We start from the raw sequence: 26223 nt of genomic DNA, 5'->3' as shown, positions 1-26223 counted from the left end.
GTTCAACTATGCCATTTCCAGATCGTAGTGTCTGTATCATCACTGACGCTCCACCAGTGGAATATGCTGCTCCTTCTCACCTGGGGATGCCTGATGAGTCTTAGAGGACTTTTCCTTAGAGTTCTTTCTGTGTTTTCTGGCATGGGAGGACATGGACCTCTTCCTAAAGCCCTGACCTCAGTGCTCTGATCATTCCCTCTCAGCCTGTTACAATGTTTCAGCAGCTGCATTCGACATGGATGTCTGAAGTGAAATTATTGCCATGGACAGTTCCAGAGTTAGTGTGGAGGCCAAAGGCAGTGCCAGTGGTTTGCTCTGTGCTGACTTCTCCGATGTGGTCCTGGACATAGTCCTACCAGACTACGGTTCGCTGACCGGTGTTGGTCTCATCAGTACCAGAGTGCTTGGCCCTGGAACTCCAGGTCAGATGCCCCTCTCATCGACTGTTCTAAGAGACAGAACTTGAGTTGGGCATCATAGAATCATAGATGATTAGGGTTGGAAGAGACCTCAGAGACCTCATGCAATTTCTGATCCCAGCCAAGAACAACAAGCAGATAGAGCACCTGCTGGGGATGTGGCATTCACTCAGGTAGAAAAGGCTTCTACTATGGCCATCCCTCAACAGGACTAGTCTGTCCCACAGGTAAGGTTTGAAGCCAACCTTAGATTTCACCATACTGTAGAGAGGGATCTATATAGGAGGGAACATTGGTACAAGTGGGTCTGTTCAGCTATTTCATTCCAATTTAAGGGAGTTTGAACTGTAGGTAAATAAATTGTTGAAAGGCATTCTAAAGGTTTCCTGAGAAGTAGCCTGCTAGAGTTCTATCAGTCAATAGGAGACTGCTAGGTTCTGACTCGATGCAATAGGCAGTAAGAAAGAACAGAGGTAGTGGTGGGGCCATTCTGCCCTTTATGCCCCCATATGGGAGCACAAGGAGGCACCTTCTCATAGCAGTTGTTCTTCGAGATGTATTGTTCATGTCCATTGCAATCAGGTGTGTGCGCGCGCTGCGTTCACTCCAGCCAGAAGATTTTTCTCTTAGCAGCGTCCATAGGGTTGGCCTGGGTGCCCCCTGGAGTTGTGCCTTCATAGCGCCCAATATAGGGCCCTGAACACCCCCATCAGTTCATGCCAGCTGCTCCAAAAGAGGGGTAGGAGGGTGGGTATTGGAATGGACATGAATAACACATCTCGAAGAACAACAGTTACGAGAAGGTATGTAACTGTTTTTTCTTCTTTGAGTGCTTGTTCATGTCCATTCCAATCAGGTGACTCACAAGCCAACGTTCAGGAGGTGGGGTCAGAGTCATCCACTGATAGGAGCACAGCTCGACTGAAGGCTGCGTCGTGTTTGGCCTGCTGAGTGATTGCATAGTGCGTGGTGAAAGTGTGTATAGAGGACTACATTGCTGCCCTGTAGATTTCCTGTGTTGGGAACTGTGCCAGGAATGTTGCTGAGGAGGCCTGAGCTCTGGTGGACTGCGCAGCGATCGACAGAGCGGACACCTTTGCCAAGTCGTAACACTCCTGAATGCATGACATGATCCATGACAAGATATGCTGCGAGGAAACAGGGAGGCCCTTCATTCTATCAGCCAGTGCCACGAATAACTGGACAGACTTTCGGAACAGTTTTGTTCTCTCAATGTAGAAGGCTAGTGCCCTATGGACATCCAATGGGTGAAGCCTCGTCTCCCTGCTGCTGGAATGCGGCTTAGGATATAATACTTGGAGGAAGATGTCCTGGTTAATGTGAAACTGGGAGATATCCTTTGGGATAAAGGTCAGGTAAGGTCTGAGCTGAACCTTGTCCTTATGGAATACAGTGTAAGGAAGCTCTGATGTAAGGGCCCTGAGCTCTGACACTCTCCTAGCTGAAGTTATCACCATCAGAAATGCCACTCTGTAAGAGAGATAAAGGAGGGAGCATGTCGCCAGTGGTTCAAATGGTGGTGCCTTAAGTCTAGAAAGGACTAGACTGAAATCCCAAACTGGAATAGGCTGTCATACTTGCGGGTATAGTCTGTCGAGACTTTCAAGAAAACGGCTGACCATTGGATTAGCGAAGACTGAGTAGCCATCTGCACCAGGATGGAAGGTGGAGATGGCTGCCAAGTGAACTCTTATTGACTTCATGGACAGTGCCTGTTGCTTAAGATGGAGGAGGTAGTTCAGTATAAATGGCACTGAGGTGGAGTGAGGTGGAGCTACTTGAGGTTCAGGTGCTGCAGGTGGCCGTGATCCTGCATGATTAGGTCAGGGATGAGTGGTGGGAGGACGAAGGACGCCGAGGACACAGATGCCGACCTGGACCATTGACCCTGGATCTGGCAATACGCCCAGGATGTCCAAAAGGGCCACTGCGTCGAAGGCTGCCACTGCGGAGGCCACAGTGCTGTGTAGGACTGGTGGTGGCGGCAGGATCTGGCGGGATCTGGATGTCTTGCTCCTGGTGCTATTGGAGCAATAGGATTCCATCTCCAACTCTGAGGTCTCTGAGTAGGTGAACCATGGAGGAATGGTACTCAGCTGCCAGAGAGCGGTGCTGAGAGGTTGGGGACCAGTGTGGCTCCCCTGCGTGGATGGGCCGTGCCAGGGAGAGGTGCGCCGGAGATGGGGATTGGCGTGCCATGATCGCTGGTTTGCCCCTTGATTGGAGCTGGGGCCGCGCAGTCACAAGCAACTTGTCTCTCTTCTGTGGGGAGGATGGTGCCGTGAGCATATAAGATCCTTGGCTGCCTTGAATGCCTCCGGAGTCAAGAGGAGCTGGAGGTGATCACCTTGATGGTGACCTTGATATAAGAAATGAAATTAAGCAAGCACTTAATACATTCATCAGTTTTGACATTTAAAACTATGAAAACCTTTTGTGACAAATGCAGGACCTTGGAAGTATGGAAACTGCAGAACACTATTGTACAGAGATGGGTCAAACTGCCCCAGTCAAGCTTCTGTATCTGCAAATGTTATCTGAATCTTTGTGAGCTGGGAATTGTATTCCGGGCTGCCTCTGGAGCTGGTGAGGGGCTGCTCCAGGGCTCCCAGCCGCGCTGTGTTCAGGATCCTTGAGGGGTTCTAAACCAACTCCTGGAACCAGTCACTGATGGCCTGCTGCAATGGAACAGCTGTCACCCAATAATACAAAATTATGGAGTCATAACAAAGCCCAGAGTTGTGCTCAAATTAAAGTGCAGGTCTGGAAAGCACAGCATATGCAATACAGTAAAATAAGAAATCTCTTACATGACTGAGCTAATTTCCTTAAAACATTATGATCTATTTTACAACTGCCATCATGGCAGTACTTACATAAATATTCTTCATATCCGCCACCTGGCACCTTACTGTATAGAACTCTTCAGCAGTCTGACTGACATGCTCACAATCCTCAATGAAAATAACAAAACAGAAAAGTGGTAAAGGAAAGTCAATGAATTATTCTGATACATGAAAATGGATATTCTAACCTTGGAATGAAGTGGGCAGGAAAAAAAGCGATACTTACCAAAGAAACAACATTGTTTGTAATGACCCCTCCAAATAAACTTTTCACTGTATTTTTCTGTGAATAAATGAACGAATTCTGTCAACAAAACTTGAGCAAATCTATAGTTTTAAGAGCCCCCTTTTGTAGCATGCTTTAAGAACTCACCAATTCTGGAGACATTTCCTCAATTTTTGTTATCAGATCAGTGAAGAATTCTGTCATGTCTTTTTGCTCTCCAGTGTTAAGTGGTTGCTTATCCATGGTGTAGGTTTTACAGAAAGGCCTTGGATTGTATGCCTTGCATTCACTTTCCTTTTGGGGGAAAAACGCAAAAAAAAATTATATATGAAAAAAAAAACTTAAAATAAAATGTATATAAAAACATTGATACAGTTAATATAAAAATATACAAATATATGTATCTAAAATAAATATATAAAAATATATCAAGAATACTGTTTGGTAGGTGGTAGAATATGATAAAAGAAAATTTAAATGCTTCTGAAAAAATTAACTACCAAACTGTTTCAAAATCACGAGCAGAATACAGGTGTAGCATTAATATTACAAATAAATACTTATTAAAAGTCAAATAAAAGCATGTCAATAGAGATTTGACAATTCACATTTTGTGGATCTGTTCAGATACCAAATACAGTATTAGATAAGCAAGTCAGATAGCAGATATTAAGAGCCTGCTCTTGAGAAATGCTTAATTCTCAGTCATTCTTCTCCATGGGCAAACAACGTATCATATAGTTCACTGGTTCAGAATTGTTTGACATACATCTATGTTAATGCTATTTTGTTCAGAGTTAAGGATCTGCATTATATATAATGTGATTGTGAAGAATGTGTTGCATATGGTGTTACTATGTATGTTGGAGGTTTGGGGGATTTAACTATAGCAAAGAGGAGTATTGATAGTGAAAGTGGTAAAAATGATGTGGGAGGGTTAAAGGTATGTTAAAGGAAAGATGCCTTAACTGGATATTTCTGCTTTTTAGGAACCAGTTTAGGCACATCTAACCTTTAACTTCCAGGTTCACATGAGGTAGGAGAGTCCCAGGCTCCAGCTCAAGCCCAAATGTCTACACCATAATTATACAGCCCCATAGCCCAGGCCAGCTGCAAGTATTTAATTACTCTCAGAACTCCTACAGGGCATATGTAGAGCACGCACATTAGAGCTGAGGCACAATGCTTCAAGGAGCCTTGTCTTAGATGGTGTACATCAGCACTGCGCTTTAATGCAAGATTGTTTAGTACCACAATTGTGCTCTTAGTGTTTAAATCTTCTTAACTTTAGACATACAATTAAATATTTAAATATACAACTTTTCTCTACTGCCTATTTAACATAGGTACAAATACATTTATGATGCCATAAACTTACAAAAACATAGGGGATGTTGCTGCTGGGAGCTGGGGATGTGATTCCCAGCTTGAGGAGACAGACTCACACTAGCTAGCATGCTAAAAATAGAATATAACTGCAGCAATGTGATCTGTGGAAGTGGCTAGCTGCCCCAAGTACATGACCATGTAAGATTCTAGGCATCTACTCAGGAAGGCTAGCCCACTCTGCAGCTCATGCTGCCACAGCTACATTCCATTTTTAGCATACTAGCTTACTAGAGCTAGCATAAGTCTGTCTCTTCAAGCTGGAAACTACACTCTAAGCTCCAAGTGTAGACACACTCATACAGAGAATTAATTTTTTTCTTCTTCTTCTTCCTTTCCTCCCCCGCTCCCTCATTAAGTGCTTCTTAGAACCTACCATTAAATATGTAAACATTTTCTGAAGTTCTAGTAGAGTGGTCTTGTGCTTCATGTCCTCTGAATACTAAAAAAAGATACATAAAATAGGATTACAACTTCTTCTAATTTTTTTGCTTAGAAATCTCCCCAAAAATCAGCACTGAAAAGTTATAGAACAATTAGCCCAATTATTGCATTTCTTTTTACAAAGAATATTTTAATGTTTTATTTTAGTATAAGTGACACAGTCATAATGATCATATATATTTACATGCATACGCATGCAAGCACACACAATGTGTGTGTGTACCTACTTTTTTTTTAAAATAACCTAATGTACTACAACCTCATTGTCTGCATTTAGCATATTATTTCACCAGAAACCTAGATTGTTTTCTGATAAATGGAGTTTACACATGGTTAGTATTTTCTAAAAATTCACCCCTGGATCCCAATGTATGACTCCAGTCCTCAATGAAATAAAAATAAAAACAAAAAAACTACTATTCCTAAATTAGGAACCACTACTTTTTTTCATTCAGTGATGACATAAAGATAGGTGGCTCCCAATGGGTACTCCAGGATGGTGCTGTAATGGGCTGGAGTTCTTAAAGACCTTATCCACTAATTATTAGTGTTCTGGTGAGTGGCCAAGGAGCTTCCTCAGTTTCCAGCAGGGCAATCATGGCTGAACTGTGGTTAGGTGGAATAGCAGTTGACAACAGTGGCTCAGAGGAGGTTCTTCATCAACACTGATCAGAAAGGAACTAGAAGTTAGGGCCATAGATGCCATCCACATCCTATTATTCAGGGAGCAGAGTGCAATGTTCACTGTTGCAACCAACAGGCTCACAACTTTAATCTATTACAAGTATTTTTAAAATATTTATTTACGCTAGCACCCACTTTGTGTAGGGCACTTTCCAAACATTCAAGAAAGATAGTATCTGCTCACAATTTAAGGACAAATAAATAAAAAGAAGTAAGAGAAACAGGAATGATAGGCAGTTTATATACAATTTACATAAAAGTAAATTTAATTCACAATAATCTATGGCTGTTGCATGCTAGCAGCATGTATTTAAAAATGGGGATTTATCACAATTTTGCTTTAAAGAACTCTCATATTTCGTATTACAAATATTTAGAAAAAAACACACCTCTTTCCACCTTAGCCACTAACAATACATTATCATTATTTGATCATAATGAAATAATTAATATAATAGTATGCATATGTTTATAAAGGGAACACTAGTTAAAAATAAAACATGAAATCATACCTTGGCAGTAAAAACGGCTTGTCTAGCCTCTGGTATCATATACAGCTGCTGAATAGTGGATGCCAAGTAACAAGTTGCTCCAAGATTAGTTAGACCAACAAATCTGCATTCAGCTCGAACGTCATCATGTGGCCAATAATCCCATTTGTAAGGCGCATGGGAAGCTGGAAAAAGTATGAATTACAAAAATAAATCAACTCAAAGTAAATTTTTACAAAGACAACAAAATACATAATTACAAAACATTATGCTTTTCATTAAAATATGTTTATATATTCTGGATTTATAGACATAATGAACCAGATTGTGCCTGCACCTTGAGCATATGCATGAGGGGACAGAATGAGCACAAACAGGCCCTCCCCAGAAGTCTGAAGCAGTCCCCACACTGCAGTCCCCACACTCTCCTGAGCGCAGGACATGCTCTCTCCTAGAGTGTCTGCATTGCTGTCGGGAGATGTGATAGCTTGCTAAGAATAGCAGTGAAGCTGTAGCAGCATGAGCTAGCCACTGAGTACATAACTAGGTCCCAATTTTAATCAGCTAGGTTGCTCAAAGCTAGCTTGGAAAAGCTTAACATGTGCTGCAATCATACCTCCTGACTGTAGTGTTGATATACCCCTACAGTAGCCCCAGGATGGCTAGCCAATCCAAAGGAGAAAGGCAGTAGTAATGGTTCACACATCCTGCCACACCTCCTTACTGAGTAGCAGAGCTATGTGCCCGTTGCATCTTCTTTAAGACTAGATGACTTTCTGGCAAATGTTTGAGTAAAAAAACACAGAGCTCTTCTGACATACAGGAGGCCTTAGGATATGCAGGGGATCAGATTAGATGCTCTAATGGTCCCTTCTGGCCATAAAGTCTACTGTGGCAAACCCAGGACAAACGGCTACAAAAGGAAGGGTAGTAATTAGTCCTAGGGGGTTAAAAGGCCTCTCCCAATCCACTGAGGAGAGATAACCATGGGGAAATCAGGTTCAGCTGGAAAAGGCGTTACCAGGGACCTAATTAGGTTCAGCTGGCTCCAACTGCTTCAGACCTTTTTAAACCCTCCCAGGGGAGGGGTGGATAGAGGAGAGTGAGAGAAGCAGGGAAGCTGCCAGCAAGTTAGGTGCAGCAAGGCTCTGAACCCTTCCAGCAAGGAAGGCTGCACTCAGTTGCCAGAAGGGAAGAAAAACAAGCACAAGGGACTTACTGAGGAAAGGAATAGCCAGACCCTGTGCTACCTAGAAGGATTTGCTTTGCCCAAGCCTGTGTCTCCAAGGCTAAAAAAGACTGAGCCTGCTGAGGAGAAGAAGGTATTTTGCCACACTACTAATTTATGGAAACCTGATTGTGGCCTGGGGAGCAGCCTCTGATGTTTTACTGTAGAACAGGCTTGATCCCCAGAATGAAGAGTCATTGGAGTGATTCAAGGGAGGCAGCTCAAACATCCAATGTGGCTGGCCAGGAGCAGGACATCAACACTATCGGGGAGGGGTGGCTATGGCAGTGACATCACAAGAGCCTTTTCAGGACCTCAGCCTATTGGACAAAGGTGGTGGGAAGGCAATGATCTCACAGAGAGACCTTGACATCTGCACAGGGATAAAAAACCCAAAGCTGAGCTGGGTCAGCTGGCTTGGGCTCGCAGTGCTTGGGCATCTGGCTCCAGCTTGAACCCAAATGTCTATACAGCAATTTTTTGCTCAGCAGCCTGAGCCCCTCAAGTCCAAGTCAGCTGACCTCAGTCAGCCACAGTTGTGCATTGGCTTTTACCCTCCTGTACATGTAAACTTAGAGCTCCACCTGTGGTAATGTGGCTCTGACAGCCTCCCAGACTGTGTCTTAAAGCCACAAACTGGCCCAAAACAGTACATATAGCATAGCTTTCAATCAGTAACAAAGGCATTCATACATTATAATTATGCATGTTAAGTGTCTTTCAAGCACACCAAAGTACTTTCAAAATATTATTCATTTCTCTTACAGAAATGTATTTCTGGAAAGTTACGGATATTAAGAGAGTCCGTTTTGTATGAGTTCATAGTGAAAGAAAATTTTCAGTGGGCCTCTGAAATGAACTTAGGAAATCTTCAAGTGTACCCATCTGTGCAGGCAAACAGATGTGCTTCAAAATACCAACTTTGGTACACACAAACTGATGTGCTTGCAAATACTGTGTGTGTATTTTGGAGGCTTCCTGAAAGGTGGCCATACTAGTATCCTCACAAATATAAAAAGGCAAGCACGAAATGTAACAGAATTATGAAATGTTGCCTTTCCTATTTATGACAAAAAATGTGTGATAAAATATAAAAAATGGGGGGCATATTATAAAAATAAGGATCTCAGTCTAATTCAATTTCTTAAATTGGGTGTTTTGGCCCTGACTGCCTCTAACTCCTATCACTTATTGATGCCTTAGCTATATTTTCTGGAAACAGCACATCTTATCTGTCTGACAGGAAGCGTAGTCTTTGATATACTTCCTTTGCCTTGCCTTCTCTGTCTTTTTCTTATCTCCCTCCATCCTTACTGCCTTCCGCCTTCCCTTTCTCCATTTAAAATTCTCCTTCCTTCCTCTTCTCTCTCTCTCTTTAAACATGCTCACCATTAGCTATTAGCTTAACTAGTTGACAGTAAAAAAGATGCCAGTTGTTTACCACCTAGTCCTCTCCTCACACACAGACACTCTCACTCACACATACTAGCTACTCCCAACCTAAACCACTCACAAACACCAGCTACTTGTACTTTCCAGCATACACACCAGTCATTCACACACAGCTTCATGTCACACCCAGTCTGCATCCAGAGACTCCCACTACAGATTCTTCTTGATGTAACAAAGCAATGAACCTGTCCATGACATATATTTGTTATAGAGTAAATGTAATGTTAGGAATGAATTATTGAACTACCTAAATCCCGCATCTTGAAAAGAAGGCTTAGCTGGTTACAGAGTGACATCATATGCCATGATAATAAACATACCAAGCATGATCACTAAGGCAAGTGCAAAAGGTAGCCAGTTTTTAAGGGTGGGAACCTTACTGGAGATAAGATGCACACAATGCTGAATACAAACGTGAATGAATTTCGTGACAGATCCATGGGAATACCACTTTTTTTTTCTTTGTTGTGGACAGTGGGGGAATTTCTGCTATGGTAAAGCCAGGCACACCAAAGAAATTTAAATGCTACAATAGAATTAGGGGAAGGAGAACCAAAGGGGATGTGGTGAGTGACCTAAAGGGTCAGAGAGAAGAGATAGAGAAAGCACTTTCTGTAATGTTGTTAAATTTTCTACGTCTAATCCAAGATGTGCTTATACAGTGTAAAACTAGAGAAATTATGCATATTGTTTATATTGTTTTAATCTGATAGTCTCTCTCTCTTCTTAACATATCTTGTTCTGTGATATGGCTGCCAACAATCTGGATCAACAGGTGGTAGCCAGGCCACACACAAGATTTTTACATCCAGTGCATTCTTTGTTTCCTAGCTTGCCGGAAGGCTTTCTGCAGTTGCTCTTCTACTTTGCCTTTCTGGCTGACATGCCATCTTTCTTTCAGGCCACTGCAGAGCTCTGGAATAACATGCAGCAAAGAAAGATAAAGATGATTGCAGCCCCAAAAAGCTTTAGGGAAAAAAAGGCTAAAAACACAGCCCTTGAGTGTCCTCTCTTGGCAAATTTTAGCAGCAGGTGCATTCTGCCCCATTTGCCCAAAAGCATGCCGCTCCACATTCTGGCTTGAACTGCCCCTAGCTATGGCCAAGCAGTGACTGGCAGAATTCTAGACCAGAGAACTAGGTTTTACTTCAGCAGCCACCCTGGAAAACGAGGACATGCAGAACAGCTTTCAAGTACAACTGGGTACCCAAAAACAGGAGCCTCCAGGAGTTCCTGGCCTCAGACTGGGGGTCACAAGATAACATGCTGGAGAGAAAAGACAATCAAATCTCTCATGACACCTTTTTTATCACAATGGAACGCTCTTCATCTCATCAGTCATTACCTGAATAAATACAGCTTTGCCGTCTCCATACTCTCCCCAACAAAGAATCTTTCCTCCCTTCCAAAACACCCCCCCAAAAGTTCTCAAAAGAGCTCACCCTCCCCAACAAACACATTTTCTGTCCCTTTCCCTATCACAAGGAATCTCTTCTCTGCCATTAAGGGGAAGAAAAGTCTCATCCTTCATTTCCATTCCCTCTCAGGCAGGAAGTTTCCCAAACAGCATGAGCTGGGATCAGACCAGCAGGATCAATCCACTGTGATAGGGTCTCTTTCACTTCAGATAACCACAAGAGGGAGTTACTTTTGGTGTCCCACATAAGAAACACCTTGGAAATCTCTTCGCTGGAACTCCATCTTCAAAAGATACAGCAAGGTTCCCTATTTTCCTCCAAATCTACTCCTCAGAGTTGAATCTGTCTTTCCACAAGCTGTTGTGAAGCTGGTAGAAACAAAGTGTGCTTCTCCTGATTCTATTCCCAAGCTGCCGAAATACTGCTTCAGGTTCTATGAGATGAAACCTGATTTCTGAAGTGTCTGATTGCCTCACACCACAGCTGATCATTCTAGGTGCCCAGATCTGCTTTCACACATTAATGTGTCTCTTCACAACCCCTTGGTTAGGGGGGCGGAAAGGTTATTAAATGATCATTTCAGCTGGACAGCATTCAGATCAGTATCACAATCCTCTCGTACTTCTAGAGAACTAATCAAGAGGCTGACTGAGAGGGAGATAAAGGTTGTTTCCTCCAAGCTACCCCTCTTGGTATGCAGGAACCTTGCAAGTGGGCTTATCTCTGTTAATGCAGCCAAAGACATGGCTCAATATTTTAACAGCTTAGGGGCCAATTTAGGGGCATCTAATCTTCGACCTTGTCCCATAGGGGCCTAAGACAAGGCAGAATGTCCTGCAAACTATTAATCACCCCGACCAGGCCACATGCCCAGATCCCAAAGTCAAGAAAAGGAAAAAGGGGTCTTACTCTAGGTACTTCATAGTCCACAGAAGCTGAGAAGATCCAAGATCTATAATGAATTATTTTGTCAAATACCACAAATACAATATGGATTCTCTCCACTCAAGGCTATCAGCTGTAGATTTCAGGTAACTATCTGGCACCCACTGAAATTGAGAACTCAGATCTTCATATTCCAGACCAATCAGAGATTCCGCTGTAGGCCATTTGCACTTCCAATTTAAAACTCTAATCTTCAGAAAGCATCATGATTGTCACTCAGCATTAGGATCTGGGTCCAATGTTCCAGAAAACCTCAGTAGCAGTACACATGACCTGACAGCATTTAGTTACCTTGGTCTGGTGGAAAATGAAGATACAGCTCTCCTCCCCAGAAACTGCTGCCTCTTAGGAGCCATAATTAATACGGAAGACACACAGATAATTCGTTCCTCCCTCAGCCCCCTAGTTGAACTCCTCCATCTCAAGGCCCCAATTCATCCTTTTGAGTCCAGGGAGTCAGCAGCTATCCAGTTGTACATGGCCTGGCTGGAGGCCCATCATACTGTGAAGACCTGATGGGATGGGCCAAGTTCCTTTCTCAGTGTCTCCTTGAATATATGTTAGTGTCCCACCTCACTCCTCAAGAGAGGAAAACTTGGAACATCTAATTTCTTCCCTTCAATCAATGAAAGGTTCTATCATTTGATGACAGGAAAGCAGAGTTCTCACCATGAAGAGATTCCCCACTGCAGGACAACTGGAGTCCTCAGTTAACCAGAGATGCGCAACTTCCACAAATAAAGGTTCTTCACAGTAGGTCCAAGGATTGTGGTCTTCACAGGAATGAAAACCCCACTTCAAGATCCTGGAACTTAGGGTCATCAGGTTGATTCTCAAGTTCCTGGAGATCCTCCTTTCAGCCATGTCTCAATCAGGTTAGACAGAATAGCTGAAGTGGCCTACCTGAATGATCAAGGAAGGCTTCTGAGTATTCCCCTCTAAAGAGAGCCCCTATTACACAGAGGAAAGAAAGACTGGGATCCCTCAAAGTCCTACAAGTATCTGGCCATCTGAATGGTCAAGGTTACTGGTTGAGCTGCAAGTAAATCTATCCAAGGAAATAGTCCCTCTATTAGGAAAACTGTTGTCTGTTTCCAGCCTCCCTCAATTAACTTCTTGATGGGAGAAGGAAGGATGCTTGAACTTTGGATAGGGATAGGCAGTTTACCCTCCTCATCTTTTCCCATGATGCAGTTCTGGAGAAAATATGCAGGACTCAGTGGCATCCAATTCCCCTAGACTCAAAGTAGCTGAGATGAGTCTTCTTCATAGAGTTCCTTAAGCTGCACTGGAGACAGGCTTTGTCAACCAGAAGAATAAGATATCCTATAACAGGGCCAACCCTCAACCATGATCCCATCGCCCTTTATTTCAAGAATTGCCTCATTGGTGCTCTCTTACCTCAAAGCCAGGAATGTCTAATCAGTCCTTGTCATCTTTCTTCATTGCTGAAAGAGGAGTCTTTCTTCACTTACTATCTTTTTCCTTTTGGTGTAGATATCATCAGCTCTTGGCTTTGAGATTCACTACCCTTTCCATTCTACATTACTTTCAGGATGGGTCTGATAAAGGGCTCTCTGCATGCACCTTAGTGTCCAGGCTTCAGGGATTCCACAGGAGATCTCCCAGTGGGATCCAACTTCACATCAGTGTTTTTAAAGCAGTCTCTTACCTGAGCCTGGTAAGACTCTTGTTCCCTCTCGGAACCTAAACTTGGTGCTAGATGCCATAAATTCATCCTCAACATTTTCTCTCTCTCAGTTATAGAAAGTGGTCTTTCTAGTGGCCATCCCTTAGGTAGGAGAGCTGAGGAAATTGCAGCTATTGCTCATGATCCCCCATATATCATTTTACAGAAAGAAAAAGTAGTTTCTTCCCAAGGTGGCCTCAGGTCTCCCTTCTTAACTAGGAGATCTTACTCCCCAACTTTGGGTCTTGAGACTGGAGCTGAAGTCATCCAGTGGCATTTCCTGGATATCCACCAAACACTTATGCTCTGCTTTTCCTGAAGTTTTCTGCAAGTCTAGGTCCCTGTTTGTGCAGTACGAAGGACCTCATAAATCGGAAAAGGAATCTAAACACCTTTTGCCAGTGAATCAGAGTCCAAATCCAGCACTACTACTCCATTGCAGGCCTCCTCTATTCAGAAATGCTTTAAGTTCATTTTACCCAAACTAAGGCTATGTGCTAAGTAGAATATAGACGCCATTGGTAGACATCCTCTGCCAGGCTGTAATTAACTTCTCAAGTCATCACTGGCAGGATTATCATGCAACAGTTGCAGTGTCTTCAGTCAGCAAGTTTTTAGAGGGATTCTTCCCCAGTAGCCCTAGGGAGTAGATCCACTCACTTTAATGAGCTCTGACTGGCTGATCTCCTTTCTAACTCGTTCTCCCAGATTCTCCACTTCTACCACCTTACCCTGGCCCACTTCAGCTTCTCCATAGTTACTCTTTCCCTTCCTGGGTATGATGACTGCAAGTCATCCATTAGTCCAGATTAGTGACAGGAAGGCCACTGAAAAACAATTTTGTCTCACCTTTTGAGACAAATTATTGTGTTTTATTATGTGGCCACACCAGTTTGGATATCTACCTAGGGTACCTCAGCTGCAACTGGACTCTTGCTAAGTGACTAGATAACTATTGTAGTATATATAGGCTAACCACCTGCACACCAGGACGACAAAAATCCTGATCCCAGGACTAGCTACCATCTGATCAGCTGAGAACTGAGGAGGACAGAAACATTCGCTCACAGTAATATTGTCATATTAACAATTAGTGAGGTAAGAGAAATAGGGTTTAACCTATACACTACCAAATTCACTCCACATACAATGGTGTATCATGCCTTTTTGTTCTCTCACAGTACCAGATGCTTTAAATACTCAATGGAAATGAGGCACACATTAACAGGAAAATATTTCAAAGATGATATGATTTGGTAATGACATATACACTAAAAAACTCCACATAGTGCAGTCCAACCAGATGTTGAGTGGCTAAAGGATTTCTACAGTAGTACTTCCTCCGTTACTACAACCAGTGGAGCTGCATCAATGATAATGACAATTATAGAACATTTTAAGAAAAATGCTAGGCCTTACATTACTGTAATTATGCCAAGTTGCACCTACCTAGTTTGACACTTGCTGAGTGTAAGACCACCAGTTTTATTACAGTTTCTTTTGTTTTAATCTGATTCTCTGTAGAGAGACTTAATAAATCCTTGAAGGGAAGGCAGCATTACATCTTCACATGAGAGGCAGTCAGGGAGAAAATATTACCTATTCCAGGAGCCCTTGGCTAAGGCGACCCCCTAGGAATCGCCACTAGCTTCAGTCAGTAGGGGACACAAGGAAATGTGGTAAAGAGGCAAGAACAGGGGAAAATGCAGTGGCAGGATTAGATGACCAAAGGCTACATTTGGTGTAAAGATATAGGATCTCCACTGTGAACCTCAAAAAATAAATTAAAACCAAAAAAGATGAGAAAAATTTGTTTTGATTTGCTTTTTGGGGTGTGGAGAAACAGTAAGGAAGAGAAACGGGGGGACTTATGACCAGATTTTTTTTTTATTATTATTTTAAAGAAACAGCAGCTCAGCACCAAGCAAAGAGATAAATTCCAGTTTTAAGATGCTTAGCAAGACCAGGATTGTATCAATGAATCAATAGAATTATAAGGAAAATGGGCACTGAAAGCTGGGCAGGGGATAAGCAACAGAGAATGGTGGCCCCTCAGAAGGGGTTAACCAAACACAGTTGGTACCATTAGAGAGTCCACTTCCATAAGACTGACAGCAATGCAAATGTGGGGGATCTGAGCAGGAGGTAGACAATCTAGAGAAGACTATGTCAGAGGAAAGCAACGATGAATGCAGTGTCCACAATTAATGGAGGAAAAGCCAGGGACAATATGACTGGTTAGGATAACTGGAACCTGAAGTGGGAGAAACATCAGCTGGAGCAAGAAAAAAAGACTGCAGTTGGAGAGAAACTGGTAGAGAGAGAAGGTCCACCAGCACAAGGAAAAGCCTCATGCTAAGTGTGAGAGTAAATGTCAGCGTGAAATGGACATCAAGGATTTGGGGTGTGTGTGTGTGTTAATGTTAGGCTTCTATTTTTTTGAGAATCTTGCCTAAGAATCTAGATAACCAATGTCTGAACAGTTCAGTTAAATGGAGACAGAAACCACACATTCAGTTCCATATCCAATGTAGATTACAAACTGTTCCTAAAATAAATATAGAGATGGGGACATTTTTGGTTTTTTTCAGAAGTCCTTAAGAAAGGGGCATATAATAGGAAGTCAACAATGGATAAGATGAGGTTCATAACTTCCTTTCTGAACTGTAAGGTACTGACAATGTAAACCTGGATATTGTGAATTATGGAAAAGTTAAGACTACCAGAGAAACCTGAACTGATATTTTGAGACTCATAGAAAGAAATTTTGGGGAGCTCAAAAGAGTGATGAGAATTATGATGAATTTGCAAATTAAACAGGAAAATAACTAAAGAAATGGATAAACAGGAACAGGGTTTCCATTAGCAAGAAAGAGTTGGAACTAACAGGCATGAAATAATTTTATCAACATTGTTATTTAGACTTGTGAGCATGATTGGATATTGCCACCCCAAAATGTTGCACAAGCTGGTAAGATAGCTAATCACTATGAAAACAGCCATGTGAAAACAGAGAAGAAAACCTAAGTAGGAATAGCAGCAAACAGTCCTGTGGCACCTTATAGACTAACAGACATTTCGGAGCATGAGCTTTCGTGGGTAAATACCCACTTCGTTGGATGGAATAGGCACAAAGCCTGAACCGGCAGAGGAAGCCATTTTGATCATCCACAAGGAGCCTATTGGGAAGGGATGTTAACATCTGCCAAAAGGATGACTGTCCCATTAGCCACCAGAGGTCATTTACACCTCAGTTGGGGCAGCTTTCACCTATGAACAATAAAATAAACTGCATCAAGCATCTGCTTGATGAGGAAAGTCAGAAGCCATATTCAACAGAAAAGAATGACATATATGCTATTAAATTCACTCCATAAACAATCTGTATATTTATTGCTTGTCTCCTAACAGGACCAGGTGCTCTAAATAACCAATGGAAATGGCGGGGGAGGGGAGAGGAGAGAAAATAGATTATATTAATGGGTAAATTGTTTCAAAGATAGCATTATTTAAAAAATTATGTACATGCTGTTAAAGCCCCAACTGGTGCAAACCAGTCAGCTGCTTGGTGGGCAAAACACATCTACACTAGCACTCGCTCCGTTACTATCACAACTAGAGTTGCACAAGTAGTAGTGCAACAGGGAAAAATTTTAAGAAAAATGGTAGTGCTGATAAGGCCTTTCTTTACAATAACTTTTCTAAGATGTGCCTACCTATCTTAACTCTTGCCAACTATAAGACTAGATATGTTATGCAAATTTTTTGTTTTAATCTGATTGTCTCTATATATTCTTAATACATCCTGTTTTTAACTCTATCATTTGGGTCTTAGATTGTTCAGAGGTAAACTGCAATATGGTCTAGAAAGGCAGAAAGCCTTATGATCACTTGTGAGAGACAGATGAGTACCTATCTTGGAGCACCTGCCTGAGGAAATCCCTAAATGTGTCAATATCTATATTATATAGGGAACTGAAGGTTATACTCCCTCCTCATGGGGCAATGCATCAGAGTTAAGTGAAGGTTCTCTGCTCCCAAAAGGATCCATCAGGGATGAAAGTAATTCCCCACTGTGACACTGTGCCAGGCTGTCCCAGCATGAGAGTGGGCAAAACGGCCAACAGAGTGGGAGTGCGCACTTAAGGCACATTGTTCTTCTCATGCTTAAGTGATCTTTATACATCCAAAAACTTTTACAAAAGCCCAACCCCAAAATGTTAATACTGAAAAATATCTATCTTGCATAAAATACTTACAAAAACTAAACATGAATAAATATTCTTACACTGCATATGTTGTGCCATAACCCAGTTGTGGAGCAGCCTGTAGTTTTCTACAGACCCCTTTACCATTTCTACCAACAAGTCGTAAGCAGCAGCCCTTGAAGAATGTGACTTGCATTTTGGCTGTTGTCTATCTTTTAGACTTGGCAGCAAAAACAGAAGATTGAAGATGTCTCTTAGAAACTCCTGTAAAACAATTCAATCAGTAGGTATATCAGTTTGTACAAATATTAAAAACACTGTTATATAATTGTATATAGTTTCAACTTTCTAGGAGGCTTCCTCCATCAGATAAAAACAATTTTAATGTCCTGTAGATAAATTTTGGACTGCAGACTTTGACAGTGTCTCCTTTACACCATTCTCTGTATATTATATAACATACCAAAAAGCAGTCTTCAAGTAATTTGAAAAGAAGCATTGTAAATGTGTTACATTACTATGATGGAAAGATAAATATGTCCACCAAAAAAAGTTATGACAAATTATCTGTAGCTCTAGCACAGCACTGCTATTTGGCATAAGAAACCAGAAAAAAAATCAGTGAAGACTACCAAACATCCATAATCAAGTTACATTCAGTTTTAACTAAGACTTAAAGATTACTCATGTTATGTAATATTGCCAATCTAAAACATTACTATTCCTACAAATCATATTAACATAATAGGTCACGTATATTATACCAAAAACACTATGAAATTAATACACTTCACAGTTCTATACAATTATTTTCTTTTTCTTTGTAAATATACTGAACTATAAAGAAAGAAAGAAATACTGATGTTACACATGAAATACTCATACTACACAAGTGATGATCACCAGAATTTCTGATATAAAAAGATTGGGTAAAGTCCAAGTCAATGACCAAACTTCTATTGACTTTAGTGAGACAGGATTTCACCCAGGGTATTTTAATTTACAATGACAAAACTATCCAGGCACACCTTTTAAAAGGTCAGTTTCACCCATTACTATTTATCCATAAAAGTCATTTATTAGTCTGTGTTTTAATGTTCACATACTAAAATTGATTTTAAGTGTTCCATTGGTATAGATTCAGGGGTTTTTTAAATTATGATTCTAATGACAAATGCTGTATACTAAATAATGCTCCATGAACAAAGTGAATCCATGTTACATGGACTAAAAAGAGAGCAAACAATAGCTGTTTCAATTCATGCTGATATTGGGCAACAGATACACAGGTTGTAATTTATTACCCACATTTGCTACACCAGATAAATATGACAAGAAATTCGGGTGTGGGAGAGGGGGCATGGAAAGAGGAGGTCTAGACTTAACCTTCTCCTGTTTTAGTCACATTAATTCAATAACATTAAAATGTAAAAAAAGACGTATTACAAGCCCTAGGATTCACATCCTTCTAATAAGAGGACCACATTTTTCAAAAAATTACACCACTTTTCTAAATACGTACTACGGAGTAATAAGTAGGAGGAAAGGTTGTGTGCAGAAGGTTTAAGTAGCAAGGGAAGAGTGGAGACTTTTTTGCAAATAGCAAGAGACCAGCTGAGAGTGCTTATTAATGGGAAGGGAGAGAGAGTAGAGCTAAAAGGGCTAACAGCTGGTATGAGACAGGCTGAGTGTGCTTATCACAGGATACTTTGAACAGTTGGCTAACGTGTTAAAAATACACTTCGTAAACCACAAATGATTGCAGCCAGGAATAAATATTTAGGCAGTATCTGCACTAGCCTTTACAAATGTGTTACCTGCCTGGCAATTAATTAGCTTCAGGTAAAAAAATAAATAAATCTCGTGTAGATATACAGTTAGAAAGGCGAGAGAAGTAAACACTGTACTGCATTGAACACATTGAGCCCTAGTCTACACTACAAAGTTATGTCAATCTAAGTCACCTATTTGTGCATATGTCTATACTCAAATGTGTCTCCCACTGATGTAAGTGCTCAGTGACAGCAATGCAATATCATCTCCCCAAAGGGCTTTGAGCCATGGTCAACCTACTGTGATCAATGCAACCCAAGCGTAGACGCTGCGACATATATCGACCCTAATAGTTCCCCAGTAGTTGTCCCACAATGCCAAACACTGACCGCTCTGGTCATAATAGTGAACTCCACCACCGAGGCATCACAGAGACCTGAAGCCACCCTGTCACTTTAAAACTCCTGTGTATTTTTGAAATGCCTCTTCCCAAATGTCCAGCTTAGCAAGCACACCTAGTGCTCTTCCTTGCTGTATTGCAACTGCCCAACCAGACCTATGGAGAGAAGAGGCTGTGCAGGCACAGCTCTGGACTAGTCTTAGAAATGTGGACATCTATGAAAGATTGCACATGGGATGCAGGTAAAGGGGTATGACAAGGATCAGGAGCACTGCTGAGTGAAAGTGAAGGTACTGCAGCAGGCATACTACACATGGCCACAGAGGCCAACAGTTTACCTGGTGACGAGGTACAAACTGCCACTTGTACAGACAGTTGCATGCCATACTTGTCAGAAATCCCACCAGTACCCCACAGACGACCCTGGATACCTCAGTGTAGGGCAAGATGGAGACTCCCCCAGCTATGCCATGATCCCAGATCTTTTCGAGACTCCACCACAATCTAGCCAGCCCAGCACGGACAAACTCAATCCAGGAAAAGAAGTCTCGGTGTGTGCATGCATTCTCCCTTAAAATTTTTAAATGTGAAGACGGCAGCCAGCTCAACACCAGGCTATCAGGACACAGGTACCTATTGTTAATTGTTTTACTTCTACAAAAAGAGGTAGAGGTACAACAAACAGAGGAAGAGTTGTTATTAGGTTTTCATTTCCCTGGAGGGTTAAGGAGGCGACCAAGTGCAGTAGTCTGCTTATGTACATAGTATATTCCTTGTATCTTCCTGAGAGATCTTAATTGAAACTTTCATTGGGGTAACTCTGCAATCCTTTCTCTATGGTTTCTAGGGATAGCTGCCTTATTTCTTCCTCTCAGGTAGGACACTTTCCCACGCTACTTCATGATGACTTCAGCAGGCACCATTGCATTAAAAAGACTAGCAGTATAAGGGCCTGGGCAGCTCAGGAAGCCAGCTGCTTCCTGTGCATTTGTGACCCTCAAGAGTGGAATATCACTAAAATCACCACTGTCTGCAGAAAATCACGCCAGTAATCAGTGCCATTACCTGTACTTGTATCCATGGAAACAGATGCCAAAATTTTATTGTTTTACACACTGAACAGTTCCCTTATTTCCCCCAGCCCTCACCCAGGCAGGCCATCTTCACCATGGTTGTGGCTGGAGAGTAGTGTTGAGCAGAAGTGCTCCAAAGCTCATGTGTCAATAAGCATATCTTAATTAAAACTTTTATAAGTAAAAGGGAAGGGAGCTTTGTGTAAGCTCAAAAGCTTGACTCTCTCACCAGTTGAAGTTTGCCCAATAAAAGATATTATCTCACTCACTTTGTCTAACAGTTGGTGTATGTTTGGCTGAAATGGACAAAAATGGACACAAATGTTTTCCTCCATTCTAATTTTAAAGAGCTGTTCTGTTAAGTTTTATAAGTTTGCACTGTATCGGTTTTTAATTGCACATTATTTTTGCACTTTTTTTGGTACACAATCCATTTTCATTTTTGGAAATAAATTCATCTTTATCACTTCGTAATATCAACCACAGAACACCTAGCACTACCCAGAACACAGAACCACAGAACACACAGATTCAGTGACAAACAGTGTAATAATTATAAAAATACAGTAAGCACCACATAACTGATAGGCTCATTAAAAGACCTGATACTCAGAAATGTACACCAAGCACTACACAATTCCTAACACCCTCCCTCTCAAATTTCCAAGCCAGGTAGAGCAATGTCCAATTACTGTGGCTGACCATTAAAGTGGTCTTTTGAGGCCTCCCTCATCTGCACAGCTCTGCGCTGAACTCTTCTAATGGCCCTTTTGTCTGGTTGTTCAAAGTCAGCAGACACCACTCCACCCCGCTGGCAACTTTTCCCCCTTTGTCTCACAGATATTACGCAGAACACAGCAGGGAGCTATAACCATTGGGATATTCTTTTCACTGAGATCTGACCTAGTGAGTAAAAACTGACAGCATTCCTTCAATTTACTGAAAGCACACTCAACTGTCATTCTGCACCTGTTAAGCCAATAGTTGAATCTTTCCTTGGAGCTGTCAAGGTTGCCGTGTATGGCTTCATGAACCCCAGGGACCATGGGATAGGCTGGGTCCTCCAGGACCACTACTGACATTTCAATGTAGCCAATGGTAATCCCGGGTTGCGAAAGAAACTTCCGTGCTTTCAGCTTCTTGAACACTCCAGTGTTTGTAAAGATGTTAGCATCATGCACCTTTTCTGATTAGCCCACACTGATATCAGTGAATCATCCCCAGTGAGCCACCAATGTTGCATAACCATTGGAAAAATAGTCCTTTCTGTTGATGCACTCTGTGGCGAGGTGGGCTAAGGTGAAAACAGGGATGTGTGTGCCTTGTATCATCCCACTGCAGTTCAGGAACTCCACAGCTGCAAATCCATCCACAACAACCAGCACATTACCTAGTGCAGCGGTTCTCAACCTGTGACCTAATCAATACACAGCTGCGGCCCATGTGACGACATCAGGACCACACAGGTAGTATATATATTCTGTGGATGCGGTTCCCATAACACACAGAGAGCCGCATATGAGGCTCACAATAGTAAATAGGTTGAGAACCACTGGCGTAGATGCTTCCTACATCAACGGAAGGGGTTTTTCTGTCAGTGCAGGTAATTCACGTCTCCAAGAGGCAGTAGCTAAGTCGATGGAAGAATCCTTCTGTCCACTTAGCTGTGTCCACACCTGGAATTAGGTCAACCCAAATACAGTGCTCACGGCAGGAAATATTTTGCAGCCCTGAGTGACGTAGCTAGGTTGACCTAAGTTTTAGGTGTGGAGCAGGGCTAAATACATTGATCTTGCAAAGGAGACCTTCCCAGGGTTTGTGAGGGATTGAATCCTCTTCTAATTAGGTGGTAAAGCACAGGACACTCACAGAGACGTTACATGTCCACTACTATGGTCTATAGACTGTATTAACATTAACTAATCCCCAGATATGGGAGGCGTTGGTCAGTGCCATATTCCACTAAGTATGGCGCCTGCTACAGCACTAACAAGATTACAAAGATTTCTCCCCAGAAATCTTCTAGTCAGAGAGCCACATCCTGATCTCTGAAAAGTACACTAAGTGAGATATTCTATAGGCCAATGTACCTAACCAATGATATTCAGGACCTTTTCATGCTTCAAAAATCCATTTTAGTAAAAATTCTGGAATACGCAGTTTCTTGGAGTTAAATCCTTTTATTTTGGGACCAATAGAAGAGTTTGTCCAAACTCTTGCACAAGCAAAAAGAGTAGAAGTTCTGCAGGAGGCTAAGAGAGGAATACACCACCTTGCCACTCAGTAGCCAAGCCATTGGGTTCAGGTAGTCTGAATAGGAAAGCCTACCTCTCTCACACACTTGAGTACATGAAAGACCACATTGGAATTTTTTTCTTTTGAGAGGGATGGGGCGAAGGGTGGGAATTTGTGGAGATTTTTCAAGAATTTCGACAGGTGAGGATGACCTGCCTGCTGAATCCTACATGCTGAAGACCACAGTTCTACCATTGCAGAGTAGTTTCTGCAGGAGTCTTACTGTTGTGTAAAGACGGAGAGCTGTCAGCCATCTGAGCCACTTCCCATGGAGTAACAAGGGTCTATAGGCCAGGGTCATAGTGGGATGTCTACCCTTTTGTAACTTGCAACTATTGGCCTTTTGCCCACACTATTTTATTGATTCTGCCATGTTGGAAGAGGTGAGGAGAGGCGCTTGGCAGGTGCTCCCATTCAAGAAATAATGTCAAAAAATGGACATACCTTCACTAGAAAAAAAAAGGTGCATTTTTAAAATGTTCGCTAATGTGTTCAGAATACACCTTTCTTCCTAGTGTAGATATGACCAATTTAGTCTCCTAGAAGAAGGAAGTCAAAGGAGCAGAAGTACCATTCGCTGCTGCCCCAGAACTTGATTTTTAAAAGATTGGTAATAACAGATAAGGTGGCAGCACCAAACCATCACTTTGTTTGCATGGACAAAGAGAGAATCTGAAGTGAAGCTGGAAAAGGAGTGTCCACATCTCAGAATCCACTGGACAAGACTGAGCTGCTGTCAATATTTTTCAAAGAGAGAGAGAGAATCCAAATGTATCACTCTGGAGAAAAGTTTATGATCAAGCTATCCTGCTCCATTATGTTTCATGGTACTTAAAAGAGAAACTGCCCATTTGTTTCACATCAACACAGTGAAATAAATAGACACAGGCTATTTTATAATAGGCAAATCAAATTATAACATTTTAAATCGCTTTTTTTTTTAAATTATATTGGGTCAAGACTTATTTTTAAATAATCTGTTGGGACTCTGGTCATTAAGCAAAAAAAAAAATTCTGCTTTAAAAATCATCTGTTGTGGCTGCTGCTCTGACCACATTCAGCTCTTCTTCAAATCCCGTTACTGGCTTCCCTTCAACATACATATAGCTAAGGTCCTTCTCTTTAGCTTCAAGGCTCTGCACAATTTTACTCTTCTCTGTTTTCTTTTAGTCCTCTCCTTACTTCTTTGTTTTATCGAAGCTGCAGGACTGTGCCTTCTGTGTCCTCCTTCCCATCTTCTCTCTGTACTGTCTTTCAAGCTGCACTCTACGCTTTGAATTACCATTCTGACCTGGTTTTCAACTTCTCTTCCTTCAGATCTCTCCTTAAATCACACTTTTCCCAAGAGGCCTATAAACTGTAGTCTTCTCCAAGTATTGTTAGCAAAATGAACCACAAAAAAACCAAAAGCCACATAAATTCATTTATAACAAAATTTGTTCTAATGAGAAGTACTAAATTCAACTCCTTAGTTACTTGGTTTTGTACCTACCCTATCCTCCCATCCTTCAACTATCTGCTGTCTATTTAGACTGTACAATCCTGATGGGACAGATCTATCTTATAACTCATTTATAACACAAGTATCACATGTATGAGATTACATTAATAAGCAGAAATACTGTTGATACTGAAAACTAATATTACATTAGTGAATGCCCAAGTTAGAAAGAGATTATTATACATTCAGATAATAAAATTACCAGGAGGCATTTTATGTTTGTAAATTAGAAAAAGGGACTTTGAGCTAGCCAAACAGGATTAAATGCAGTCACATATATGGGTCTAATTATTGACTGAAACCTCATCATGGACTTGATCCAAAGCCTAGTGAACTCAATAGAAAGACTCTCATTGATTTCAATGAGCTTTAGATTTGCAGGTCTCATGTTTCATATGTGCCTCTGTAAATCACTTCCATAGCCAGACCAAGCTTGAACAAAGCACTGAAGAGTAGAACAAAAGTTGTGTGCAAGAGCTTTGCTTTTTCACTTTAGGAATGGAATTCTCAGTCCCAACAAGCCAAGCTGCTATGCAAGCTGGTCATGGCAACAGAGAAGGATCACAAACGCAAGCCCACTGCTTCCTCAGCCCATGTAAGAGTTGGGCCCACTACATCTGTAAAGTGCACAGATTCCCTGGTATTATTCCTGGCCTGTTCATAATGACATCTCATCAGCAGATCTCCATAACATGTAGGGATGAAAAGATTTCACAACATGTAGGGATGGTACAGGATTCTTGTGACAGGTGTCTGCTCCTGTCCATATGTGAAAGTGATTTTCAGCTTTAAAGCTACTTTAGTATCTTCTACAGGTGCATGCGATGCCCCAGGATTTGGCCATGGAAAAACAGATATCAGTGATTTGTAAGAACTTGGAAAAAGTTGAGCAGCCCTGAAAATGCTTTGAGATAATCAAATATATAAATAAATAAATACGTAAGATAAAGGATCTCCAAGAGACAAGAATTTTGTTCTGACGCTAAAAAGGGAGAGAGAGAGAGAGAGAGAGTGTGTGTGTGTGTAAAAAATACACATTGCAATGCTTTTTTTAAAATAAAATAATCCAATAAGGAAATGTGTTTCTGTCAATCATCATATGATAAAGGAACAGTATTTATGCAAATCCTATACTCACGAGAGTAAAACAAAATCTAGAATGAAGCAGTTTACAGTAACAGGAGGTAACATTAGCTATTTGGCATTTTCCAAGTACTTTATTCTTACCTGTCCTTCTCGGGAAAATTTAAAAGGTGGTTTGTGTTTAATAACACTTGTTGCAAGCCGCAGGAGTCCTGTAAGACCATCATCTTCTATGTTACCATCCTGATGATCAAGGATTTCTCTGCTATACAAAAAAAAATTAAGCTCTATATGTCCCATTAAGAATACGTAAAATACAAACTTTAAAATAAAATTAACATCACCAAATCTTACCTTCGAATGCAGTCTGCGAGGTGTCTTGCTAGGGCATCTAAATCAAGCAGTGTTGTCTGAATTAAAAATAGAGGAAAATGGAATACCAATACAAAATAATCATACATTTAATACACTCTTGGTTGATTCACAAACCAAATTAGATAACCTTAGTTTGCAGTTAAGCTTTGATTTACTTAAGATGTGTGCTGCTGTGGGTGCTCCACTTTAGGTGAGCATGCACTCTTCACTTTTGATTGGAGATTTTTGGTAGCAAAGTCTGTTCAACCCATGCATGTATCCTACA

General features: G+C 41.4%; 1 protein-coding gene across 5 annotated transcripts in view; it reads right to left on the bottom strand.

The window, feature by feature from the left end:
• The window catches only part of USP34 (ubiquitin specific peptidase 34), a 318010-nt gene that overhangs the window by 78346 nt on the left and 213441 nt on the right, over positions 1-26223 (bottom strand). For 3 of the 5 annotated variants that reach the window (XM_050951989.1, XM_050951993.1, XM_050951991.1), the window contains 8 exons: positions 25938-25993; positions 25728-25848; positions 17539-17722; positions 6539-6702; positions 5275-5340; positions 3660-3806; positions 3513-3569; positions 3317-3394 (listed from right to left, as the gene is read on the bottom strand). In XM_050951989.1, the coding sequence (XP_050807946.1) occupies positions 3317-3394; positions 3513-3569; positions 3660-3806; positions 5275-5340; positions 6539-6702; positions 17539-17722; positions 25728-25848; positions 25938-25993 (873 nt within the window). The remainder of the gene's footprint in view (positions 1-3316; positions 3395-3512; positions 3570-3659; positions 3807-5274; positions 5341-6538; positions 6703-17538; positions 17723-25727; positions 25849-25937; positions 25994-26223) is intronic. The other 2 variants (XM_050951992.1, XM_050951990.1) reach the window with 2 other exon arrangements.

The sequence above is a fragment of the Gopherus flavomarginatus genome, chromosome 4, assembly GCF_025201925.1.
Source record: "Gopherus flavomarginatus isolate rGopFla2 chromosome 4, rGopFla2.mat.asm, whole genome shotgun sequence".
Taxonomy (NCBI): domain Eukaryota; kingdom Metazoa; phylum Chordata; order Testudines; family Testudinidae; genus Gopherus; species Gopherus flavomarginatus.
This window is presented reverse-complemented; position numbering and strand designations above follow the sequence as displayed.